This window comes from Lontra canadensis, unplaced genomic scaffold (genome assembly GCF_010015895.1).
Source record: "Lontra canadensis isolate GAN:19392208 unplaced genomic scaffold, GSC_riverotter_1.0 scaffold4, whole genome shotgun sequence".
NCBI classification, from domain to species: Eukaryota; Metazoa; Chordata; class Mammalia; order Carnivora; family Mustelidae; genus Lontra; species Lontra canadensis.
The window spans coordinates 46,507,443-46,534,486 of NW_022630998.1; the positions used below are offsets into that span (position 1 = coordinate 46,507,443).

General features: G+C 36.4%; 1 protein-coding gene across 4 annotated transcripts in view; it reads right to left on the reverse strand.

Annotated features, from left to right (window-relative positions):
- Positions 1-27,044, reverse strand: part of KIF2A (kinesin family member 2A) — a 71,722-nt gene that overhangs the window by 29,043 nt on the left and 15,635 nt on the right. For all 4 annotated transcript variants that reach the window (XM_032849864.1, XM_032849858.1, XM_032849879.1 and 1 more), the window contains exons 2-3: positions 2,556-2,650; positions 1,933-2,052 (exon numbers count right to left, since the gene is read on the reverse strand). In XM_032849864.1, the coding sequence (XP_032705755.1) occupies positions 1,933-2,052; positions 2,556-2,650 (215 nt within the window). The remainder of the gene's footprint in view (positions 1-1,932; positions 2,053-2,555; positions 2,651-27,044) is intronic.

Below are 27,044 nucleotides of genomic sequence, written 5' to 3' on the forward strand. Positions count from 1 at the left end.
TCAAAACAACCCTATCGGGTCATTACTATTATTATTATTCTGGTTTCATAGATGAGAAAACTGAAGCAAAGAGAAGTTATTTCAGTAAAGGGCATAGTTCTAGCCACCATGCTAAAACCACGTAATACATTTCAAAGGTAGGTATTACATTTCATCTCTGGATGTCAGAGTAATCAATAAAATACTGGCTTTAGACAACCTATTGTCTACTATTAAACTTAAACATCAAAATACCATGATTATGTTATCATTTCTACTGAAAGACTTCATCAGACTTTCAAAGACTTCGAACTGCAAAGTCTAGGGCAGTAAATTTTTGATCCTATCCTTTATTTACCAAGATTTCATTTTATTCAACTGAAAAAAGGTATCAAATAATGGCTCTCAACGCAAGAGAGAACATTTGTACATTTAAATCAAATGGATTCTATTAAAAGAATATTGATACAAGGGTCTCACTTTAGAGAAAATAAAACTGAACAGCTAGGAGTGGACAAGGCATCAATATTTTGAAAAGTTCTCTAAGTGATTTTAATGCCCAGCAAAGGTTCTTTTTTTTTTTTTTTTTAAGATTTTATTTATTTATTTGACAGACAGAGATCACAAGTAGGCAGAGAGGCAGGCAGAGAGAGAGAGGAAGGGAAGCAGGCTCCTGAGCAGGGAGCCTGATGCGGGGCTCAATCCCAGGACCCTGAGATCATGACCTGAGCCCTAAGGCAGAGGCTTAACCCACTGAACCACCCAGGCACCCTCTTTTGTTTTTTTAATATTTTTTATTTGTTTGAGAGAGAAAGAGAGCATGAGAAGGGGGAGGGTCAAAGGGAGAAGCAGACTCCCCGCCAAGCAAGGAGCCCGATGCAGGACTCGATCCCGGGACTCCGGGATCCTGACCTGAGCCGAAGGCAGACGCTCAACCAATTGAGCCCCCCAGGTGCCCCACAGCAAAGGTTGTTAATGACATACAAAGAAAGATGATCTATAAAGATCCTTCAAGGCTGTGAAGCCAAATACGGAAAACAATCCATCTACAAGTCATAACTAATGACGTCTAAGCAGTGACACTCAATGTGCTGAATTACATGAATTGAAAATCTGCCTTATAATTTAAAAAGTAGAATGTTTTGCTGATATCGTTAAGCTTCTATCATACGTTATCTGGATGCTGATGTATGTCTTCCCTGTAAAATATCAAGTTTCTCTAGGGTTAAAGTAATGTCATTCATCTTTGTGTGTGATAAAATCAACAATGTAGAAAAATTAACAAATGCTTGAACTAAACACATAGAACTGCAGATTCAACAACTGTGAGCAATTACCTGGTTTTGAAAGAGCTTCACGTAAATACACAATTTTAATAGTGAGAAATTTCAATAGGAAGGAAGAGGAATTATCTTTTAAAGTAATAAAAAGGGCATGGCTTTTATTTTTATAAAGGCAAAACTGTTAGGATATATAGCATGGTCTTAAAGTTTATCTTCACAGATAACACAGAAGTGGTTAAACTGTACGCTATCATTTCCCATCTTTCTCTAATAAACATAAACAGCAGAATTACTATTTCCAAAGACTGCTGGAGTGGGAAATTATTATGAATAATAAACATTCTTTATCTAAATCACATGTAGTCACTTAACAAACACTGATAAATGGTTTTGACATCCCTATCTCCTGGGGAGCTATTAGTCTTAGGAAAAATCCTAATCAGGAAAGAATTTCTAGGATTTTACCTATTAAGTATTGTTAACTGTGAACTGACAACCTCAATCCTTCAAAGAATGTATGCATACACATGACATATAGATGGCAAAAAGAATTAGTTTTATTTTTTAAAAAAAGCAAATATACTCTTAAAAGCCTTTTCATTTTAAACCAGAAAATACATACACACACACGCACATACACCCTGTACACCTCTAAATTTTCCTTACTAACCTTTACAATTTTATTTACTTTGGCTGAAGATGTTGGAGGTGGAGGTGTTTCTGGACTGGGTTCAATTTCTTCATCAGGTACAAGATCAGGGTTAAGTGAAAAGATGCTCTCAAGGTCAATCTGTTTTAAAAAATGCATGTATCTTCAGAGTAAATTTTGACAATTAACTTTTTATATTACAAATTTACACAAAGAGAATGACTGCTAAATGATCTGTCTCATGAAAAGTACTGAAAACAAAATTATCTACAATTATAACCCACATATTAAGACAGCTATTAAGACTGCATTTTATGGTCTTGATAATATGTCCCATCACTTACAATGTACAGGAAGAATCTACCTTTCTTTGAAATGTTTTAATCATGTGAAAGTTTTTTCTAGAAATGATAAAGAATACATGCACTATATAAAAAAGTATACACTTTACAGTTTATTTTGTATTTGGAACCTTGACTGTAAGACTAGAAATAAAATTTAGCTCAGTGACAGGCATGCCTGGATCAGTCAGTGCAGCATGCGTCTCTTTATCTTGGGGTTATGGGTTTGAGCCCCACGCTGGGTGTAGAGATTACTTAAAAATGAAATCTTTAAAAAAAAAAAAAAAAATTTAGTGATCATACCTCTTTGCCTTTTGTATCTCCATTTTCTATCCATTCAACAGTTACACTTTCATTATCTTCATTTAAAGACGTTACCATTGCTTGATGTATTCGGCCTAAGTGGGAATAAAACATACATTTTAATCCATAAATTATGGTATTCCTAAACAATGCCAAATACAATTTCATAACTTAAAAACTTTTGAAAAACTATGATACTAATTTTCTTACAAGGGATTTCCAGACTCACAATTAGGGAATGACCTTTGTCCATGCAATCATTAATCAATGTGCTGTCGAGACCGGAACTCAAAAAACTGAATAAACTGTAAGTGTATTTTCAACAAACATGAAAAATGGTTATACAATGGCAGAGAATGGCTGAAATTTTTGCCATTATATAGTTCTAATCATTACAAAGTTTCCTTACTATGAGATGAACTGATTGTAGAACAAAAATTCAAAAACCAAATTTTTACACTAAAACACTTCTTATGTAAAAATCACTATCAGGGCACCCAGGTGGCTCTCTCTCTGCCTGCTTGTGATATCTCTCTCTCTCTCTCTGACAAATAAATAAATAAATAATCTTTAAAAATTGCTATCATATATTATAGAAATTCACATTATTTTTATTAGATTGAGAAAAGTATTCTAAGTCCAAAAAGGCTGGGAAATGTAATCTAATATCTATACCTTACTTTCTCTGGCAACTCTAGTACTTCCTATCTGTAGGGAAAGGACATTATATCTAATGTATTAACTTGTTTTCCCTCTTAAAACAAACTGTGGATGTTGTTAATAACAATAAAACTAAGTAATTATTTTTACTTATTACAGAATATTCCATTATATTTATTACAATTTACTTCATACCTACTGATGGTCACTTAGGCTATGTGCAATTTTTTGCTATTATAAACACTGCAATGAATACTATTGTACATGTGTCATTATACATTTGTCAGATTATTTCTTTGGAACAAATTCCTAGAAGCAGATTGATAAGTTTTGAAGCGTTTGTGTACTTTTTACTAACTTGTTTTCATCTTACCTACCCACTCATTAATTAAAGAAGGATAAAAACTATTTGTTACAGATCTGCATCTTCATATTATTTAATAAAATGCTGAACATATGGAATTTTCACATGTATTTGCTGAATGAAATCCTTGGGACATCAATACTATACCTTTAGTTTATACCTCTTTGACTACCTTAAAAAAAACAAACGAACAAACAAACCACAAATCCAGATATATAGTATACAAAACAAACAATGTTACTGTAATAATAAGGCACTTACTGAGATAAATGGACATTAGAGAGCTGGGTGTTGGGGGTAGAAAAGAAATAACCTAGGAAATACCTGGGAAGATTCAAGGGAGAGGCTTATAAAAAGGGGAAATTGGGTAATATATTCACTGCAATTTAATATGGACAAAAATTAGGTAAACAGCCAGAAGAAGTGGTCTGTGTCAGTCAGGTCCACCAGGAAGCAGACATTGAGACAGGTGAATAAGAGTTTTACTGTGAAAGATAAAGGGGAGTACAACAGAACTAGACATGAAAAACTTTCAGACTGTGATACAGATCTGAAACCTGTGAAGGAAAGGTTACATAAAATAGGACTGAGCAGAGAAAGCCTCAGACCCTGACACAGATCTGACAAAGTGCTAGCCAACCCAGCAGGGAGATCCAAAGCAAAGACTGCCCATTAAAACAGTCCCACACTGGGCCAAAATGGAAATACCCTAGTACCCACACGATGCTCAGTCACTGGCTGGAGGTTTCCCAGGAAACACAAGGCCTCAGCACAAAATCTAAGGAGCCTAAAGCTATTAATACCTAGAGGCTATGAACTATAATGCACTCCCTAGAGCTGAAGGAGTGGTAAGTTCCTTAAAGGGAGATCCAAGCAGGTATCTACAAAGATGGCTGCAACAGGATATGAAAAAAAAAAAGAGAGAGACTGAGTTTAACTGTAGAAGAAGTAAAGAGTGAACCCCAGAGAGACATGAGTCGCCCTGATGATGGCCATTACAATCTAGGAGGAGCTACCACTGCTACAACAAACCCCACATTTATCACCATCTCCACAACATGAGTAGTGAGGCTAAGAACATCAGCTACTGTCTCCCAAACCTACCACCCGTGACAGCCTCAAAATAGCAATACCCACTAGCAGGAGCAAGATGACTGCAGAAAAGGTTTTGGGAAAAATAGAGTATTTTAATTTAAGACACTGATAGGATTTTATCAATAGCAAATGACTCCAAAGAAGATGTACTTAAACACTAGACTACCATAAAGAATAACTTTTGGCAAGAAATGGAAAGGCTGTAGTTGAGGTTGCTGAAGAGGAGAGATAAGGGATCTCCATGCCCAACAGAACTGCCACAATAATGAGAATGAGGGAAAGCATATAATGTTGCAAAAGCAAGACCAACACCACATTCCTACTGGTAAGCATCTACTACAATATTCCAACTTCCCTTGGGGAGTAGACTACAAGACCTATCTCACAGGGACCTTAATCTCCAAAGATAGTCTAGAGACATGAGTAACAAAGAGGATAAAGAAAATCAAGATTTCCTTTTCAAAACCCATTCTCAGCAAACCTCAACAGTGGTACCTCCAGAAGTTCAATTACCAGTAGAAGACACCCAGAAAACCTTAAGCCACATGTTAGCAGAGTCAAAAGCAGCTGCTCCATTAAGGTTCCTCAAAAAGATGAAAACAGAGCTACCCTATGATTTAGCAATCGCACTACTGGGTATTTATCCTAAAGATACAAATGCAGTGATCCAAAGGGGCACGTGCATCTGAACGTTTATAGCAGCAGTGTACACAATTAGCCAAATATGGAAAGAACCCAGATGTCCATCAACAAATAAATGGATAAAGAAGATGTGGTATATATACACAATGGAATACTCTACAGCCATCAAAACCCCCGAAATCTTGCCATTTGCAGCTACGTGGATGGAACTAGAGAGTATTATGCTAAGCGAAATAAGTCAATCAGAGAAAGATAATTATCATATGATCTCTCTGATATGAAGAATTTGAGAGGCAGGGCAGGGGGCTGTAGGGAGTAGGGAGGGAAAAAAAAGAAACAGGATGGAGCAGGGCAGGGAGACAAACCATAAGAAGACTCTTAATCCCAGGAAACATCCTGAGGATGGACACTGGGGAGGGTACGTGCTATGGTGAGTGCTGTGAATTGTTTAAGACTGATGAATCACAGACCTGTACCCCTGAAGCAAATATACATTATATGTTAATTTAAAAAAAAAAAAAACCCCAAAAAACTCTAGAGGTTTAGAAAGGTAGACCTGATGGGCGCCTGGGTGGCTCAGTGGGTTAAAGCCTCTGCCTTCGGCTCAGGTCATGGTCCCAGGGTCTTGGGATCGAGGCCCGCATCGGGCTCTCTGCTCAGCAGGGAGCCTGCTTCCTCCTCTCTCTCTGCCTGCCTCTCTGCCTACTTGCGATCTCTCTCTGTGTCAAATAAATAAATAAAAGAAAAGAAAAAAAAAAGAAAAAAAAGAAAGGTAGACCTGAGAAAATGTTGGCTTATCTCTACCATGGTCCAGTTTACTCAGCCAACAGGAAGGAAAAAATATGAAATTCCAGTAACAAGAAATGAATAAAGACCAGAGCTGAATGAATGAATCAAGTTTTAAATTTTTGCTTTTTTCTGCCAGTGGATGAGATAACCAGAAATACCTGCAGTATGAGGTTTTGATTATTTTTATCAAAAGCTGTCTCTAAAAATTAAGTTTCAAGTCTAACTTAACCCAATATGCCTTTAAAGTTTTTTTAAATTGTTTTTTATATAGTCCAAGTGAGATACTCAAATTTCTCATTTTTAATTATAATAAAAAATAATTTTTTCCAAAGCATCCCATTTCTCTGGTTTGAGAAAATTCTGTATTCCAACTTCATTAATTCATTGCCCTTTGACTGATTCTCCCTTTACTTTATTGTAAATTACATCATATACATTTCTACATTTAAAAAAGGGAGGGGCGCCTGGGTGGCTCAGTGGGTTAAAGCCTCTGCCTTCAGCTCAGGTCATGATCCCAGGGTCCTGAGATCAAGCTCCACATCAGGCTCCCTGCTCAGCAGAGAGCCTGCTTCTCCCTCTCCCTCTGCCTGCTGCTCTGCTTACTTGTGCCCACCCCTCTCAGTCAAATAAATAAATATCTTAAAAAAGACAGAAAAATGGTGCTATAGGCATCCTTATACATGCATACTGATAAAAATATGCAAGAATTTCTCCAGGATGTGTAGGAAATATAGAGTACAGAGGTCTGTAACTTTTCTGTTAGTGCCATGTTTTCCAGAGTGGACAGACCTATAATGATTTGTATCCTACTAACAATTACTTCACATCCACATGATACTTAGTATTTGTCAGATTTAATGTATCATACTGTGGTTCTAATTTCTCTGAATTAATAAGGCTGTGCCTGTTTCTGTGTCTGCTGGCCATGTGGGCCTTTTGACTGTTTTCTTCTTCCACTTCTCTGAAGAAATTCTCCATATATTCTTGGTACTAATCTCCTGTTACATGTGTCGCAAATATTTTCTCTAAATTTGGGGCCTATCTTTCCACTTTATGATGTCTTTTGATGAATTTCAATGTATTAACTTTAATGTAGTCAAATATCTATGTCTCAATTACAGCTTTTTATGCCCTCAAGTTCTTCCTTGACACTCAGGTCATTACAACAGGTTCTGACATTTTCTTCTAAAGTTTTACAAAGTCCTAAGGTGCCTGGGTGGCTCAGTAGGCTTAGTCTCCGACTCTTGATTTCCACTCAGGTCATGATCTCAGGTCAGGGTGGTGAGATCGAGCCCTAAGAGCTCTGTGCTCAGCAGGGAGTTTACAGGAGATTCTCTAGTTCTCCCTCTCCTACCCCTCCCCGCTGCTCACACATGTAAGCTCATTCTCTCTCTCTCAAATAAGTAAATATTTTTAAAAACTAGACTTTACAGAGTCTTTCATATTCAAGACTGCAACCCACTGTCATTTTGGTTTTTGCGCGTGGTAACACAATTCCCACTCCCCCCACCGCCTCCCACCATGAAAAACAAATTAATACAGTGCAATTTCCTGAAAGGTCCTTCCTTCTCTCCTAACTGCACTATGACCTGTCAAATTTCAAGCACACATGCATCAGCCTATTTTTTTTTTATCCTTGAGCCAAAATTACACTGTCTTATATTATATCTTTACAGTAAGTCTTCCTAGCTGATAAAAGAAGCTTTCCCACCTATTTGTTCTTTAAGAGGTTCTTTAATCTTCTTAGCCATTCGCATGTCTGTATAAATTATAGAACTCTCTTGTCAAGTTCCAAAAATCAAATAAATATTTTTTTTTAAACCCTGTTAGGATTCTAGTTGGAACAGCATTAAATATTTTATTCCAGATTTTTTACATCATTGACCAAGAGTAATATTTGCCAGCAGTTTTCCTTTCTCATATCAACCTTACTCTGGAATAGCGTAAAGTTAGAATGATTTAAACCTTGAGCATCTGGCATGCATTGGTTAAAATCATCTTGGCTTAGAGTTTTATTTGTGAAAAGATTCAATTCTCTTAACAATTATATTATTATTATGGTTTTCTATTCATGACTGTTTTGATAATTGTTTTTTTCTTGGAGATTAAGTTTTCACATTTTGGGCATAAAGTTGTTCATAATTATGCTGAATGCCTGTAACATTTGTAACCATGATCACGTTCTCATTTTTAATTTTTCAACCTTTTTTTCACAAACCTTGTATCAGATTTGTCAATTTTGTCTTTTCCAAGAACAACACTTGCCTTTGCTGAGCCCTTTGTTATTAAATACTTATTACTGCTCTTATTATTCTTTCCTTTTACTTTGGGCGTATTTTGCTGGGACATTTTTTTTCTCAAATTCCTCAGACAGATGCTTAGCTTATTCATCTTTATTCCTTATCTTCCTGATAAGCAGTTAAAGCTACACTTTTCTAAGAATTGCTTTAGCAGCATCTCACACATTTTTATATTTGGTATTTTTGTTATTGTTGAGTTGGAACTATTTCCCAATTTTATGAATCTGACTCATAACTCACCTGAGTTTTTGAAATTCCAATCACATGGAAGTTTTCTAGGTATCCTGTTATGATTTCTAAAGATGAAGCACCTGACTAGTGAGAATACCTAAAGTTACAAATAACTGGTATGACTTCCCCACTGTACAGTGGCTTAGTTTAGCCCTGTATATATCTACATCAATCATACTGGACTGCCTCCCTTGGAGGAAAATTTTCTATAAACCTAGCTCCAAGAAGCTCCTCTTTAAAGCTCCTCTTTAAAGCCACACCAGTCTTTATCTTCGCACAGTGAACTTGACTAATGGTGTGTGTGTATTTTTTTTAGTGTCCCCCATCTTCCTACAGGAATTAAACTTTTGCTATCATTGCCTGAAAAGCTCCACCATCCCTTAGTATTTCTGATCTGTTTCTGCTCCACTATGATACCTTGTTCTTGAGCTCAGCTACGTCTTTTGGTTTTTTCTTATGTACCTGGGGCAGAAAGATGGCAATACATAAACTTCATTGTACTATTTTTGATGAGATGATCCAATCCATCTTTAATTCTATACATTGCATTCATAAAAAATGGGAGTCAGATTTGAAAACTGTTCACACAATCGTATAAAACTGCTATTATTTAAATTATGACCGTTACAGGGGCGTCTGGGTGGCTCAGTGGGTTAAGCCTCTGCCTTCGGCTCAGGTCATGATCTCAGGGTCCTGGGATAGGGCCCCGCATCGGGCTCTCTGCTCGGCGGGGAGCATGCTTCCCCCTCTCTCTGCCTGCCTCCCTGCCTACCTGTGATATCTCTCTCTCTGTCAAATAAATAAATAAAATATTTAAAAAAAAATTTATGACTCTTAACAATCTCAAAACTCAAGAGATTTAGAAGTTTTCAGCTTTATTTCAACTACTTGTAAAGATAAGTTACAGTGTAGACAATGTAATCTTTGAAAGGGAAGTAAAAAAATTACTTGGAAAGTTTTGGAAGTACAGGCAAATTCTGCAAAATCTCCCTCTCTCCATTTTCCCTGTAGAACATCTTTTTTTTTTTTTTTTAAGATTTTATTCTTGTGGCACCTGGGTGGCTCAGTCACAAAGCATTTGCCTTGGGCTCAGGTCATGGTCCCGGGCTCCTGGGATGGAGCCCCATGTCAGGCTCCCTGCTCAGCAGGAAGCCTGCTTCTCCCTCTCCCACTCCCTCGCTTGTGTTCCCTTTCTCGCTGTGTCTCTCTCTCTCTGTCAAATAAATAAAGTCTTTTTTTAAAAGATTTTATAATAAAATCTTTTTTTAAAGATTTTGTAGTAAAATCTTTTTTTAAAAAGATTAAAAAAAAAAAAAAAGAAATGCTGAATATCAAAATGCTGTAAGACGTAGGCACAGGATGATGCTTGCATCATTCTCACTGTGAGCCATTTCCTACACTGTGTGTTCATCTTGAAGGCGTTTCCAATCTCTCATATTTACTTTGTCCTTCTTTTGCCCAGTGTCAAATGACTCCCAAGATATTTAAGAAAATGTTGAAAACAACCCACTGAGGATGGGTAAAATGCAATTATAGTGAAAGCAAAGATTTTACTGCATATAAAACTGACTTGTTATCCTTAATTCTTATTAGTTAAACATGATAGCTTACTTACGTGTAGGTAATTTTATAGTGTCAGTTACATTTATGAAACAGGTTTTAGGGAATTTGGTCAAAGACGAACACAGTGGTTTTTACCATTTAAAACAAAGGCAAATGGGCTACCACCCAGTATTTTCACATACAACATCTGATTTAAGAACAAATTACTGACCTTAAATGGGAGATGACTGTCTATGTTTAAAAACAGGATCCTCATAGGTTTCTGCTGAGAACTAACAGACTTTTAAATATAATGAAAACATGATAAATACAAATGAAATTAAATCATATGATAACAACAACAAAAAAAAGCACACGGTCTATATTCGACCATTTTTTAAGATTTCATTTATTTATTTGAGAGAGAGAGGGAACACATATGAGTTGGGTGGATACAGAAGGGACAGAGGGAGAGGGAGAAGCAGACTTCCCGCTAAGTGGGGAGCCTGATGTGGGGTTCGATCCTAGGATCCTGGGATATGACCTGAGAGCCAAAAGCAGGCACTTAACTGACTGAGCCACCCAGGCACCTCTATATTTGACCGTTTTTAACCAAAAACTTGGAATTTCATATGGTTCAACACAAGAGAAACATACATTTCACCCCGAATTTAGATGTCAGGATAATTTACAAAACTACTAACTACTAGGTCAGCAAATATAAATATATGAAATATTTTGAAAACATAACCTTAACTTCAAAGCCATTTTATGTTTAGTTCATTTTAAGAAATATCTTTGCATCATTTAAGTCTCAACTTTTTGTCCAGGGAAATCAAAGAAAAAAACAGTTCAGATCTCAACTTTTTAATATATTAGTAAATATTAAGACAAACTATGTTTTTAAATGATGGAATGGAAAACAAACACCTGAATTTAAGCAACCTTTTGCCCCATTAACAAAAGTAATATATAGAATCTACAAATTTCAGGCCTTTCTAATGTTTAAAATTAAGGTGGTTACTTAAGATTGCTATAAAATCTCATATTTATTGAGCTGTCAAAAACAAGTCTTACATGTTGACAATTGGCTTTTGGTCTCTGAAAACAGGATCCTATTATATGTTTCTTAGTTCACAGATGAATTCACAGCAGCTGTGAGGCTTAGAAACGCCAGCAACCAATTAGGCTGGCATAAACCTTGTCTAGCATATAAAGTATAATTTGGTTGCAAATGCAGAAGACAACAGCCAAAATAAAACAGCCAAGAATACTAATAAAATATCATTAAAAACATCTAAAAGACTTAATTTTAAAATGCTAACAAATATATGTATTTTATTGAAAGGATACAGTGGTAGAACATTAGGAAAAACATGAAAATGCAATAATCAATTATTTTCAGACCCACTCCGTTTTTAAAAAGGTTGCAGCTGTTTCTAGCATACCTAGGACTGCAAATTCCATGTTTTTTCTGATTACCCTAATCATAGAGTTGAGGTATACATTAGCATACATGTGGCAAGTCTTCCCCCAAAAGTAAACATTTTTATCAGTTCCTTTTGAGCTGCTTCTATGAAATCTTCTTTCCAAACTTCTAAATAGTAAGACCTTAATTACAGTTTCAAAACTGAAACATGTAAGAAAAAACACAACTAAAATGATCAGTGAAAATAAAACCTCAATTATAAAATTGTTTATTATGGCAATTTTGAAACCCTTTGAAGTTCTTAAAATATACTTTCGTTTAAAGTTATAAATTTAGAGGTGCCGGGATGGCTCAGTTAACCATCTGCCTTCAACTCAGGTCATGATCCCAAAGTCCTGGAATCAAGCTCCACATTAGGCGCCCCACTTAGTGAGGAGTCTGCTTCTCCCCCTCCCGCTGTGCTCTCTTCCTCTCCAATAAATAAATTAACTAAAATAAAATAAAATAAGAAAGTTTCATAAAACTTTAAAATGACAAAAATGCTTTTATAAATATCATTAACTAAAAATATTTAAAAATATTTTACACAAACTCTGAAAACCCTAGTAGTCACTAATCATTCATGTGTAAATAGCCATGTAATGGAAATTAACATGAAAATCTAGCTTATATGCTAACTTAAATACATGGTACTCTGGTGTATCTCTTCTTAATAAAACCTCTAGTAAATCTCTCAATTTTCAATCAGAATACCACTGCATAATTTGATAGGCTCTTTCATCTTGACTTAAAAAAAAAAAATGGTAATCAGGGGCACCAGGTTGGCTCAGTCAGTAGAACATGTGTCCCTTGATCTTGGGGTCATGAGTTAAAGACCCAACTTGGGGCTTACTTAAAAAAAAAAAAAAAAAAAAAGGTAATAAACTCTAGTTCTCTCCTTTCATACCTTTGCAGGCAGAGACAAAGAAGACAAGCTATCATAAATATCCATTCTCAAAATAAAGAAATACTACTCTGAATTACGAAATCACACATTCAGAACAAGTACTTAGCATAATTTTTCCAGAGGGTGAGTAAAATACACATGCATAGTCCAAATAGGTGGTTAACAGATATCTGAGAGGAGCACTTCCAACTCAGTTCCTACCAGAAGAGAATCCTGATAAATCATCTTAAAACACACTGACCTCAAAACTTTGGTGATTTAAATCATGCAACTGATTAAAATAACAGAGCTCTCATTTTTCTGAAATAAATCTGGTATATTGATTCCAGTAAAATAAATCAATTATACATTTAGTTACAGAAACCAAGTGCCAGTGTAGAATGCAAATTCAAAATTTTGAGTGCATCTTTCCAAGTGGAGTCAAAGCAAAGCTTGTTATATTAACATTCATTGTCTTGGAGAGATTTGTTTTCCACCTGTCCTTTAAAACAGGTACAATTCCTTTTTGTCAACCTACTAAAATTTAGACTATAAAAGAATTCTAAGTCAAGAACATGACCAAAAAAAAAAAAACCCACCACTTTACCAAGTTTATAGTACAATTTTCTGGTATTGTAACAATGAAACTGGAAAAAGTGGGAAAAATAGAAACCGCTAAAATGCAGCTTTAAATAGACTAGGGGGAGGGTTGTGTGGGTGGGTCAGTGGGTTAAGCCTCTGCCTTGGGCTCAGGTCATGATCTCAGGATCCTGGGATCCAGGCCTGCAGGGGGCTCTCTGCTCAGCTGGGAGTCCACTTCGCCCTCTCTCTCTGCCTGCCTCTCTGCCTACTTGTGATCTCTCTCGGTCAAATTTTTAAAATCTTAAAAAAAAAAAAAAAAAAAAAAGACTAGGGGGTTCTGGCTCAGCTGCTTAAGTCTCAACTCTTCATTTCAGATCAGGTCATGATCTCAAGGTCTTTAGATGAAGCCTGTGATGGGGGCGGTCCACACTCAGTGGAGGATCTGTCCCTCCATGCCCCACCCCCATACTTGTTCTCAATCTCTCAAATAAATAAATCTTCAATAAAACAAAATAAAACAGTCTAAATAATGACAACCAAAGGACACACTAAAAGCATTATTTAGAAATTAAAAAATTGTTACTATTCAGTAATATTTATACATCCTTTCTTATTTTGCCAACTACCTCAAAGCAGTTTGTAATTTATTATTTATATTCTCTCCAACAGTAAATGTCATTCTGTTCCTACATGCCCCTAACCAGTAAATGAGGACAGAAAAGAATGTGGTCATTTGTCAGAGATGATTACAGCAGATTCAGCAGAAGTCAAATTCCCAAATTGTGATACCCAGGTTTTGTTAACTAATCTAAGCAGTGATGAAAAGAATCCTTAATGAGGACTACATAAGCGTCACACCTTCTTCAACAGCTTTGAGGGAACAAGGAGCCATTAGAGAAGGACACAAATAATGCCTCAGCTGACACTGGTAACAGTGCTGTTGCTGTTTAGTACATCCCTAGGGAATGTGACTTTGCCAAACATAGAGACCTTTTTGTTTTGGTTTATCACATTTTAAGATGTTATTATTATATCCAAGTTAAAAAGCTCTAGCATTTCTCTTCTTAGACTTTAAAAGCACAAAGCTGGAATTTTAATACTAGAAGAAAAAACTGGAAATGATACAGCTAGGAATTTTCATTGAGAAAATACAACTTAAAATACGGGACAAATTTCATATTGTACACAAATCACAAATTTTCAGATTCTCATCTCATCTATCCATTGTTTTGAAGAGGGATATGAAAATCAAATACTGTTCAGTTTCTCTAGGGCGACAGGAAAATGTTGGATCTTGTTGGGGTGTTTGTGACGAATGAACCACACTATACACTAACAATCTGGGCAGATTTGTCATTTAGAAGAACCCATTGTGCAGCCTTTTAGGGAAGTTCCATTCTGAATTCACATAGGCAAAAGAAAAATGTCATAAAGGGGCCATAATGCCATTAAAAAGTATTAAGTCACTATAGTCTCCTGATATCAGTTTGCATATGTGGGGTTAGGAGAAAGGAAGATTAAAAACTGTCCAAAGACACTAGTAAAAGGAACATAAAAACAGAATTTCTAAAAAAAAAATCCCCATGCCATAAAACAGGATTAAAAAAACTTCATGAAGTTTATTAACTAAATAAATCTCAATACATTTTAACTACAAAGGCATTCTTCATATCTACATTCCCTTGGGTGATAGAATACCCAAAATGTATCTTTCCTCATTTGTTTGGATAAAAGATCCACTATCTAGAATACCACAGCTTTACAAGCGGTGGAGTTAAAAACACATTGCTGATAGCCCCAAGATTTGAAAAATTGCCATACACAGATGTTCAGCTGGATACATTAAGTAATGCTATCTAATTGCTCCTTAGCTCAAATTATTTAGTCAAAAGGGAATTCTATACCAATACAGCTGTGCTATTTTGTGAACTTGTCATAGTGACATGTAGATATCATCTTCTCTTATGCTTAAAACACATCCTAACAAGAGACAGAGATCTTTTGGAATGTTTTCAACAACAGTAATCCAGGTAATATAAATGTGTACATGTTTATTGACAAAATTTAAACATAACTTACAAAACTGCCAAAAACACTGTAAGATGTTCAGCTATCTCAACTGGTTTTCAGCTACCCTCCTAACTTTCATTAGGAAATTTAAGGCCTGAACTCCAATGACTGAATGCAATACTGTTTCATTGCAGATACATTAAGAAGGACACCAAGCCAAATGGTAACATAAAAATCTTTCAAAAAAAACCTCTCACTGATAAAGCAAGCTGGATATTCTACTGAGATGAATCTTAACATATTAACACTGAGAAGAGAAACTTGGTACTGCCTACAAAAATAGTAACATAGGTCAACACTAATAAGAAAAACTCCCTAGTATTCAAAATCCAGCCTGTCAACTCTCCCTGTCTGTCTTCCAGGATAATGAGACAGAAAGGCTTCCATGGAAGCCTTAAAGAGTGTTATAAACACATCGTAAGTGATTTTCAAAAACCCATATTCTAAAAAAGCACTTTTTCACCAGAAAATGAAGAAAATGGAAATTGTCTACAAATGCAAATAATGATACATTTCAACACTTAAACATTCAAAATAAAACTGTTACATAGATGAAATCTTCATTGAAAATGCTGAGTCTTTAGTCATACTAGTACGGTGTCAAACCCCCCACCACTGAAAATCAATTGAATGTAACTTTAAAGAAGTCACATTCTTAATTATTACATAAAAAATGCATTCCTTCATGCATTATTTTATTGCTTGAATAGCACTTCAAATTCAAAACATTTACCCCTAACTCCTTTGTGATGGACAAAACTGAGTACCCCCCAACACACTCATATGTTGAAGCCCTAACCCCCAACAGGATAGCGTTTGAAGAGGAGACCTTCGAGAGGTAATAAGAGTCAGTTGAGGTCTTGTGAGTGGAACCCTCATGATGGGATTAGAGGCTGTCTAAGAAGAGGAAGGAGAAGCTCTCTCTGCCAAGTGAGGACAAAATGAGGAGGCCATCTCATGAAGTAGGCTCTTATCAAGAACCCAGTCAGCCAGCACCTTTATCCTGAGGGCTTTCCAGCCCAGAACTGTGAGAAATGTCTGGTGTTCAAACCATTCACTCTATGTATTTTTTTATACCAGCCAGAATAGACTAAAACATTTTCTTTCAAATGATGACCCATGACCAAGAAAAAGGGACATACATAATAAAGAGGTCTATCCAACAAGAAGATTTAACTGTGAATATTTATGTCCCTAACTTGGCAACAGCCAAATATATAAATCAATTAATAACAAAATTAAAGAAACTCATTGATAAGCCTAAGTAGAAGACTTCCACATCCCACTCACAGCGATGGACAGATCATCTAAGCAGAAGACCAACAAGGAAATGAGGGCTTTGAAAGGCACAATGGACCACTGGACTTAACAGATATATTCGGAATATTTCATCCTATAGCAGCAGAATACACACTCTTTTTGAGTACATACTGAACATTTTCCAGAACAGATCACATACTGGGTCACAAATCAGGTCTTAAAGGGTACAAAAAGACTGAGAACATACAATACATATTTTCAGACCACAATGTTATGAAATCTGAAGTCAACCACAAGAAGAAATTTGGAAGGACTCTACTTAAGAATGAATGGGTCCAACCAGGAAATTAAAGAATTAAAAAAATTAATGGAAGCAAATGAAAATGAAAACACAACAGTTCAAAACCTCTGGGATGCAGCAAAGGAGGTCCTAAGAGGGAAGTATATAGCAATTCAGGCCTCCTCAAGAAGCAAGGAAAGTCTCAAATACACAACCTAAACTTACACTTAAAAGAGCGGGAAAAGAAAGCAAATAGAGCCTAAGACCAGCAGGAGAACAGGAAAAATTAGAGCAGAAATCAATGAAACAGAAACAAAAAAGAACAGTAGAACAGATCAATGAAAATAGGAACTGGTTCTTTTGAAAAAATTAACAGGATTGATAAACCCCTAGCCAGACTTATCAAGAAGAAAAGAGAGGATGACCTGGGTGGCTCAGTGGGTTAAGCATCTGCCTTTGACTCGGGTGATGATCTCAGGGTCCTGGGATAGAGCCCCACATTGGGCTCTCTGCTCCCTAGGGAGCCTGCTTCTCCCTCTCCTGCCTGCAGCTCCCCTTGTTTGCGCTCTCTGTCAAATAAATAAAATCTTAAAAAAAAAAGAGAGAGAGAGAAAAGGACCCAAATAGATAAAACTATGAATGAAAGAGGAGAGACTACAACCAACACTGAAGACATAACAAAAATTATAAGAGAATATCATGAGCAATTATATGCCAACAAATTAGGCAATCTGGAAGAAATGGATGCATTCCTAGAAACATATAAACTAGGGCGCCTGCATGGTTCAGTCGATTAAGTGTCTGCTTTCAGCTCAGGTCACAATCCCAGGGTCCCGGGATTAAGTCCTGCATCAGACTTTCTGCTCAGAGGAGAGTCTGCTTCTCCCTCTACTGCTTCCCCCTGCTCATGATCTCTCACACGCTCTCTCTAATAAATAAATAATATCTTTAAAAAAAAAAGAAAGAAAGAAAGAAACAAACAAACTACCAAAACTAAAACAGGAAGAAATAGAAAACCTGAAAAGATCAGACCCATAACCAGCAAAGAAATTAAATCAGTAATTAAAAATTTCCCAACAAACGAGAGTTCAGGGCCAGATGGCTTCCCAGGGGAATTCTATCAAACATTAAAAGAGAAATTAATACCTATTCTTCTGAAACTGTTCCAAAAAAATAGAAAGGGAAGGAAAACTTCCAAACTCATTCTATGAGGCAAGCATTACCTTGATCCAAAAAACAGACAAAGACACCAGTAAAAAGGGGAGTTACAGACCAATATGACTAATCAACATGGATGCAAAAATTTTCACCAATATACTAGATAATAGGATCCAACAGTACATTAAAAGGATTATTCACCATGACCAAGTAGGATTAATTCCTGGGCTGCAGGGGTGGTTCAACATCCACAAATCAATCAACATGATACACTACATTAATAAAAGAAAGAATAAGAACCATATGATCCTCTCAATAGATGGAGAAAAACTATCTGGAAAAATACAGCATCCTTTCTTGATAAAAATCTTCTAACATATAGGGATAGAGGAGACATACCTCAACATCATAGGCTATTTACCAAAGACTTACAGCAAATATCATGCTCAACAGGGAAAAAACTGAGAGCTTTTTCCCTAAGGTCAGGAACACAACAGAGACGTCCATTCTCACCACTGTTGTTGAACGTAATACTGGAAGTTCTAGCTTCAGCAATCAGATAACAAAAAGAAATAAAAAGCATCCAAATCAGCAAAGTGTAATCTTTCACTCTCCACAGATGACATGATGCTTTATGTAGAAAATCTAAAAGACTCCACCCCAAAACTGCTAGAACTCACAGGAATTCAGCAAAGTCGCAGAACATAAAATCAACACACAGAAGTCTACTGCATTTCTATACATTGACAATGAAGCAGCAGAAAGAGAAATCAAGGAATCAATCCCATTTACAACTGCACCAAAAGCCATAAGATATCTAGGAATAAACCTAACCAAAGAGTTTAAAGATCTCTATCTGTACTCTGAAAATTATAGAACACTTACAAAAGAAATTGAGGAAGACACAAAGAAATGGAAAAACCTTTCATGCTTATGGACTGAAAGAACAAATAGTTAAAATGTATGCTACCCAAAGCAATCTACACATTCAATGCAATCGCTATCAAAATAACACCAGCATTTTTCAGAGAGCTCAACAAACAATCCCCAAATTTGTATGGAACCACAGAAGACCCCAAATAGCCAAAGGCATGTTGAAAAAGGAAACCAGAGCGGGAGGCATCACAATTCCAGACTTCAAGCTGCATGACAAAGCTGTCATCATCAAGACAGTGCAGTACTGGCACAGTAACAGACACATAGATCAATGGAACAGAACAGAGAACCCAGACATGGGCCCTCAACTCTATGGTCAAGTAATCTTCGACAAAACAAGAAAAGATACCCAACAGAAGAAAGACTCTTCAACAAATGGCGCTGGGAATTTTGGACAGCCATATGCAAAAGAATGAAACTGAACCATTTTCTTACACCATACACAAATAAGTTCAAAATGGATGAATGACCTAAATGTGACATATGAATCCATCAAAATCCTAGAGAACACTGGCAGCAACTTCTTGCTAGAGAAGTCTCTAAAGGCAAGGAAAACAAAAGCAAAAATGAACTATTGGGAATTTGCCAGGATAAAAAGCTTTTGCATAGCAAAGGAAACAATCAACAAAACTAAAAGGCAATTAAAGAATGGGAGAAGATATTCACAAATGACAAAGCAGATAAAGGGCTAGTATCCAAAATCTATAAAGAACTTATCCAACTCAACACCCAAAAAAAACAAAAAAATCCAGTCAAGAAATGGGCAGAAGATATGCACGGACATTTCTCCAAAGACATACAAGTGGCTAATACACACATGAAAAAATGCTCAACATCACTCAGCATCAGAGGATACAAATTAAAACCACAATGAGATACCACCTCACACTGGTAAAAATAGCTAAAAAGAACAACTCAGGAAATGACAGAAGTTGGAAAGGATGAGGAAAAAGGGGAACACTTTTACGTTGTTGGTGGGAATGCAAACTGGTACAGCCACTTTGGAAAACAGTACGGAGGTTCCTCAAAAGTTAAAAATAGAACTACCCTATGACCTAGAAATTGCACTAGTAGGTATTTATCCAAAAAGATACAAAGTGTGATTCAAAGGAGCACATGCACATAATGTTTATGACAGCAATGTCAACAACAGCCAAACTATGGAAAGAGCCCAGATGTCCGACCACAGATGAATGGATCGATCACACACACACACACACACACACACACACACACACACACACGATATTACTCGGCCATCAGAAAGAATAAAATCGGGGCACCGGGGAGGCTCAGTGGGTTAAGCCTCTGCCTTTAGCTCAGGTCATGATCTCAGGGTCTTGGGATCGAGCCCTGCATTGGGCTCTCTGCTTGGCAGGGAGCCTGCTTCCCCCTCTCTCTCTGCCTGCTTCTTTGCTTGCTTGTGATCTCTGTCTGTCAAACAAATAAATAAAATCTTAAAAAAAAAAGAACTCTTCCCATTTGTAAAGACATGGATGGAACTACAGGGTATTAAGCAAAGAGTAAGAAGTGAATCAAAGAAAGACAAATACCAAATGACTTCACTCATGTAGAACTTAAGCAACAAAGCAGATGAACTTAGGGGAAGGGAAGGAAATATGAAATAAAAACAGAGAGGGAGGCAAATAGGAAACAAACTGAGGGTTGCTTGAGGGGAGGTGGGAGGGGGGACTGGGTAACTGTGTGACGGGCATTAAGGAGGGCACTTGTAATGAGCACTGGGTGTTACACACAACTGATAAATCACTAAATTCTTCCCCTGAAACAAGTAATATACTACCATGTTAACTAAATTGAATTTAAATAAAAAATTACCAAAAAAAAAAAAAAAGAAAGAAAGAAAGAAAAAGGGACATAAAGATGGGGCATAAAGATGGTCCTGTGCCAAATTCTCAATCCCTAACTGCAATATCACTACTTCTCCCAGGAAGTCATTAATACAATCTCTGCTCCACTCTACCTATGGAAGCCTATGACAATAGATGCTCGGAGACAGGAATATTTCCATTTTTAATGCCTGGCCAACGTGGATTAAGAAAATAGTTGATCACTACTTTAAACCCTTTCACCACTAGGGTAAAACATGGAATAGCAAAGTCAATGTGGCTAGAACAAAAGGTATGCAAAGACCTTAAAGCCACAGAAGTTCATTATGGAGATAGGTTAAAGTCAGAGTACGAGCTGGTTTTGTACAAATTAAGTTTGAGAGATCTACTGGACATCTACTGGAGATAAGGGTGTCCATGTATATTATAAAATGCAGATGGTCCATACTAAAGATAAAAGCTTGAGAATTGTCAGCATATAGATTGGGCATTCTCTACAGGGGTCCTATTTCTCCCAAGAAGGCAAAAACTGGTTCTTTGGAAGTGGACTTCTTAGATATTACAATGGTCTATGGTTTGCCAAAGGGCCATCGCATATAAACAGTATATATGGTATTAAAATTTCATGGGAGGCTGTGATTAGGGGAAAAAAAGTCTCAATCAGCTCTTTGGAGGAGGGAAGTAATTGCAGGTTTGGAAACTACTAATAAAGTATTTAAAGCAATGAAAGTGGACATGATCACCAAGATAATGTGGGTGGAAGACCTGGTCTTCAATGTACAAAAGTCAGGGAGATAAAGAAATAACAGCAAAAAAGATGAAGCAGCTGCATGAGGAAATTAAGAAAAATCAGGAATATGGGAGTCCTAGGAGGCAAGTAAAGAAGTTATTTCAGGGAAAAGACAATGAATCAACAGTGTCAAATACTGTTAAAATATCAAGTAAAACATGCCTAAAACTGAAAATTAGATCAAAGAGTTTTTTTTTTTTTCTTAAGATAACTGAAACAACAGCATTCCAATGTTGATGAAAATGATTCAGAAGAGAAGAAAGTACTGATGACACAATGCAAAGAATGGACTGATGAAGTGGTAACTTTCGGCAGGTGAAAAGGGGATCAGATCTAGTGTACAAGTGGAGACAAATGGCCTAACATAGGAACCGAAAGAGTTTATTCATGGCAAAATAATGAAGCCAGAGTTACAGGTGTAGATATTGGTACTTGGGTAGATGTGAAGACTTGAAGAAGCTCTTTTCTGAGTGCTTAAATATTTTTCAGCAGCAAATGGCAAGCAAGGCCACCGGCTGAGAGAATGGGTGAGTAAATAAACACTAAGGATTTTATGACAAAAACCAGCTAAGAAAGAGTGAATGCGCTAGAGATAATGACTGCTCATGCAAAAAAAAAAAAAAAAAAGCAACCACAAATTTAAATTGTGGTCAATCAGCATAAAAATACGATTTTTTCCCTTTCAATTTCAGACAATCAAGAAAGGACAGAGAGGTTTAAAATATATGAGGGTGTGATCTGCCAATCAAGGGGGAAGGGGGGGAGGGCAAGGGAAGATACATACATACATACGTGTGTGTGTGTGTGTGTGTGTGTATGTGAGACAGTGCTTATAAGGAAGTAAGGACACGAGAGGGACTAAGGAACAAAAAAGGTAATAGGATTATGAATCCTAGTGGAGTTAAAAGATTAGTGAAATCAGGGTACTAGAAGGAATATGCTGGAAACAGTGAATGATGAATGAAAAACAAACAAACAAACAAAAAAACCAGGACATGCCTAGAGCTGAGATTATGGAGATGTAAGAATATATAGTGAGTGAGCTAAGGCTAAGGGCCAGGATCACTGAAAGGAAGGAAAGAAGTTAAAGAACTGAGAGGCCACAGTAATGGAAGGATCACCTATATATGAATATTGCATTTACCAGGAAACATGATAGAAGTAGGATAGGAGACAGTAACAGTGAGTCAGGAGCAAAAGTCTCCAAGAAAATAGGAAAGTTGACAATGTCTGAGATTTCTATCTTAGAAAACCAGGTACATAGTGTTTCCATTAACCATGATAAGTAATACAGTAAACAGAGAAATATGAAGATAAAAAGACAATGGATTCCATTTTTGATGAGTTTCATTTGAAATACTAGCAGGATATCCATGTGGAAACATCTAGATGGGAGACCTGAAACTCAAGAGAAAGATACAGCCCCAAGAGACATTTTATTTTAAAGTTTTTATTTTAAAAACTTCAATTCTATTATGAAAAATTGCAAACATAAACAATATATTATAAACACCAAATACCTTTCATTCAAGTTTCATTAAGTTTTAGTACATGGCCAATCCTAATGCCCTTCATCCCACCATTACAAATGGATTATTTAGAAGGAAATCTCAGATATTAACCACCCATATTTACTGCAGTATGTATAGAGATAACACTTTTATGCGTTTTTCACACTTTTTTTCTTTTTTAAATCCTTTCTATGGCGCCTGGGTGGTTCATTTAGTTGAATGTCCGCTCTTGGGTTTCAGCTCAGGTCACAATCTCAGGGTGATCATGTCCAGGTGATCATGTGCAGGTAAAATCAGCACTATGGGCTTGAGAGATTCTCTCCCTCCCTTCTTCTTCCTCCTCTGCCCCTCCCCGCAACTCGTACTCCCACAAGAGCATGCACAAGCTCTCTCTCAAATAAATAAAATCTTAAAAAACAATCCCTTCTAATGCATTTATTTTTCTTCTTTTCCCAGATGTTTTAGTACAGCTGAAAGGGTTTTTAATCAAATGAAACCCATGCCATTGATCTGTTTTAAAGTAATTAAGGATAGAGGATCACAAAAGTAACCAAAACAAATTTTTACCCTAGTTCAAGTTTAAACTCCACTTCCCATGTATCTCTTCATGCCTGGTTTCATGATGTGCTTACTAGAATTTCTCTAAATCCAAGACACATTATACGAGATATGCACACCTACAACACATAAGAGGCAACCTCTAGCAATCAATCCTTCAATTCTGGTAACAAAGCCAACTTCAAGACTAAGATTTCCTTATATTCTAAGACCTTATTCATCTCCTATCAAACTGAAGTGTACTTTTCAGAAATGCTAAATTAATTTGCTCTCTATGTTGAAAGGTCAAGAATGAGTGTTAAGATCAAAGAATATATACAAATATTTTAGGTGATATAGGTCATGGAGAGGACTATAGAAGTAAAAGGATAAAAGCAGACCGCACCTTAGATTAGGCAATGGTTTCTTAGAACAACAAAAGCACAAGCAACAAAAGATGAATAAACTGGACTTCATCAAAACTAAAACCTTTTTGGAGCACCTCGGTAGCTCAGTCAGTTAAGCATCTGACTTCTGCTCAGGTCATGATCTCAGGGTCCTGGGACTGAGTCCTGTATTGGGCCCCCTGCTTATCAGGGAGTCTACTTGTCTGTCTGCCCCCTACCATTGCCCCCCCCACCCCCCACCGCTGGTACTATCTCTCTCTCAAATAAATAAAATCTTTAAAAAAAAATTACCAACTTTTGTGCTTCAAAGAATACTAACCAAAAAAGGGAAAACACAATTCAGAGGATGGGAGAAAATATCTGCAAAGCATATATCTGATAAGGAAATAATATCCAGAACATATAAGTAACTTTTACAACTCAACAACAAAACCTGATTTTTAAAATGGGCAAAGAGGGCGCCTGGGTGGCTCAGTGGGTTACGCTGCTGCCTTCGGCTCAGGTCATGATCTCAGGGTCCTGGGATCCAGTCCTGCGTCGGGATCTCTGCTCAGCAGGAAGCCTGCTTCCCTCTCTCTCTCTCTCTGCCTGCCTCTCTGTCTACTTGTGATCTCTCTGTCAAATAAATAAATAAAATATTTTTTTAAAAAATGGGCAAAGAATCTAAAGAAACATTTTCCAAAAAGAGATATACAAATGACTAGTAAGCACTTCACAACCAGGAGGATGGCTATAACAAAATAGACAAACAATAACAAGTTTCCGCCAGGATGTGGAAAAAGTGGAACCCTCAAATATTATGAGAATGCCAAAATGATGTAGCCATGGAAATCAGTATGAAAATTCCTCAAAAAGTTCACCACAGAGTTATCATATGACCCAGCACTTTCACTCTTAGTTATATACCCAAGAAAATGTAGAACATATGTCCACACAACAACTTATAGGTGAATGCTACTCTTAATAGCATAACAAAAAAACAAGAAACACAAATGCAAAAATAAAACAAAATCCCCCCAAACAAAAACAAAACCCAACCCAAATGCCCATCAATTGACAAATGGGTAGGTAAAATGTAGTATTATTCAGGTATAGATACCGAAACATACTACAAAATGGAAAAACGTTGGGCATAGATTATGGTCAATGAAAGAAGTTAGACACTTAAGGTTACATTTCGTATAGTTCCACTTACAGTGTCCAGAACAAGCAAGTCCACAAAGACAGAAAATTAAGCAGCGGATGTGAGGGGTTGGAGTAAGGAGGGAATGCACAGTGACTACTAATGGGTACGAGTTTGTCTGGGATGATGAAAATGTTTTGAAAGTAGACTGTGATAACAGTTGAACACCTTTGTGATTATACTTAAAATCACTGAACTCTGTCTTTAAAAGGGTGAAAGAGTTTTTTCCTCACCTGGATTTTTTTTTTCTTTCTTTACTGAAAAAATTGAAATACAGGCATACAACATAAGGATTCCATATTTATACATACTGTAAAACGATCACCATATTAAGTCGTTAACATCCACTGCCATACATAGCTACACATTTTTTTCTTGTGATGAGAACTTTTAAGACGTATTCTTAACAATTTTCAAATATACAATATTATTAACTATAGTCCCCATGCTGTATATTCCATCCCCAAGACTTATTTTATAACTGGAAGTTTATACCTTTTGAAAGCTTTTACCCATTTTGCTCCCTCCTCAACACCACTGCTGACAATCACCAGTCTGTTCTCTGTATCTATGAGTTGTTTTTGTTTTGGTTTTTAGATTCCACATTTAAGTGAGATCATATGGTATTTGTCTTTCTCTTATTTTACTTGGCATAATGCTCTCAAAATCCGTCCATGTTGTCACAAATGTCAAGATTCCCTTCATCTTTTTATGACTAAAAAATATTTCATTCCATTTTCTTTATCCATGCATCCATTATCAATGGACACTTAGGTTGTTTCCACATCTTAACTATTGTAAATAATGCTGCAATGAGCATGGGGTGCCAATACCTTTTCTAAATAGGGTATCATTTCCCTTGGATGAATAACCACATGTGAATTACTCAATCTCATGATAGTTCTATTTTCAATTTTCCGAAGCATTTCCATACTGTGTTCCACAGTGGCTGTACCAATTTATATTCTCACCAACAGTGCATGAGGTTTGCCTTTTCTCTACATCTTCACCAACACTTGTCATTTCTTATCTTTTTGGTTAACAGCCATGTGTATATCTGTTTTGGAAAAATGTCTATGCAGGGCCTCTGCCCATTTTTAAATCAGACTGTTTGGTTTTCTGATACTGAATTCTTAATATATTTTAGATATTATCCCCTTATCAGACATGTGACTTGCAAATATTTTCTCCCATTTGATAGGTTGCCTTTTCATTTTGTTGATGGTTTCCTTTGCTGCGCAGAAACTTTTTAGTTTAATGTAGTCTCATTTTTGTGTTTATTGCCTAAAGAGGGTTCATTTTATGACATGTGAATTCTATCTCGACTAAAAAATAAAGTAAATCACAGTAACTAGGGAAAATACAGGGAAACAGAACAGACCCAATGATATAACACTAGGAAACACCAACATTTAAGAAATGGACAAAGAACAAGAACTTAGAAAAGAGATTAAGAAGAATAGATCAGGAAGTAGGAAGAAAACTCGGATAACATAGTACAATCAAGTTCAGCCAAACAGTTTTAAATATTTATTTGAGAGCTGTGCATGCAAGTGGGGGAAGGGGCACAGGGAGAGGGAGACAGAATCCCAAGCAGACTCTCCATTGAGCACAGAGCCCAACATTAGCCTCGATTCCAAAAACCTGAGAACACAACCCAACCCAAAATCAAGAAGTAGACACCCAACCAACTGAGTCACCCAGGCCCCCCAAGGAAAATAGTTTTAAAAAGTAGGAAGAGATAGAAAAAAAGTACTACAATTGACAAAAAAATGTAAAAAATGTTCACCTTTATAAGTAATAATACAAGTTTAAGTAAAACTCCCCACTGTTGCTATGAATTTTCTAAACTTTATTGAGATATAATTCACATAATATACAATTCACCTAAAGTATAAAATTTAATGGTTTTTAGTATATTCACAGATATTTACAATCAATTTTGTAATAT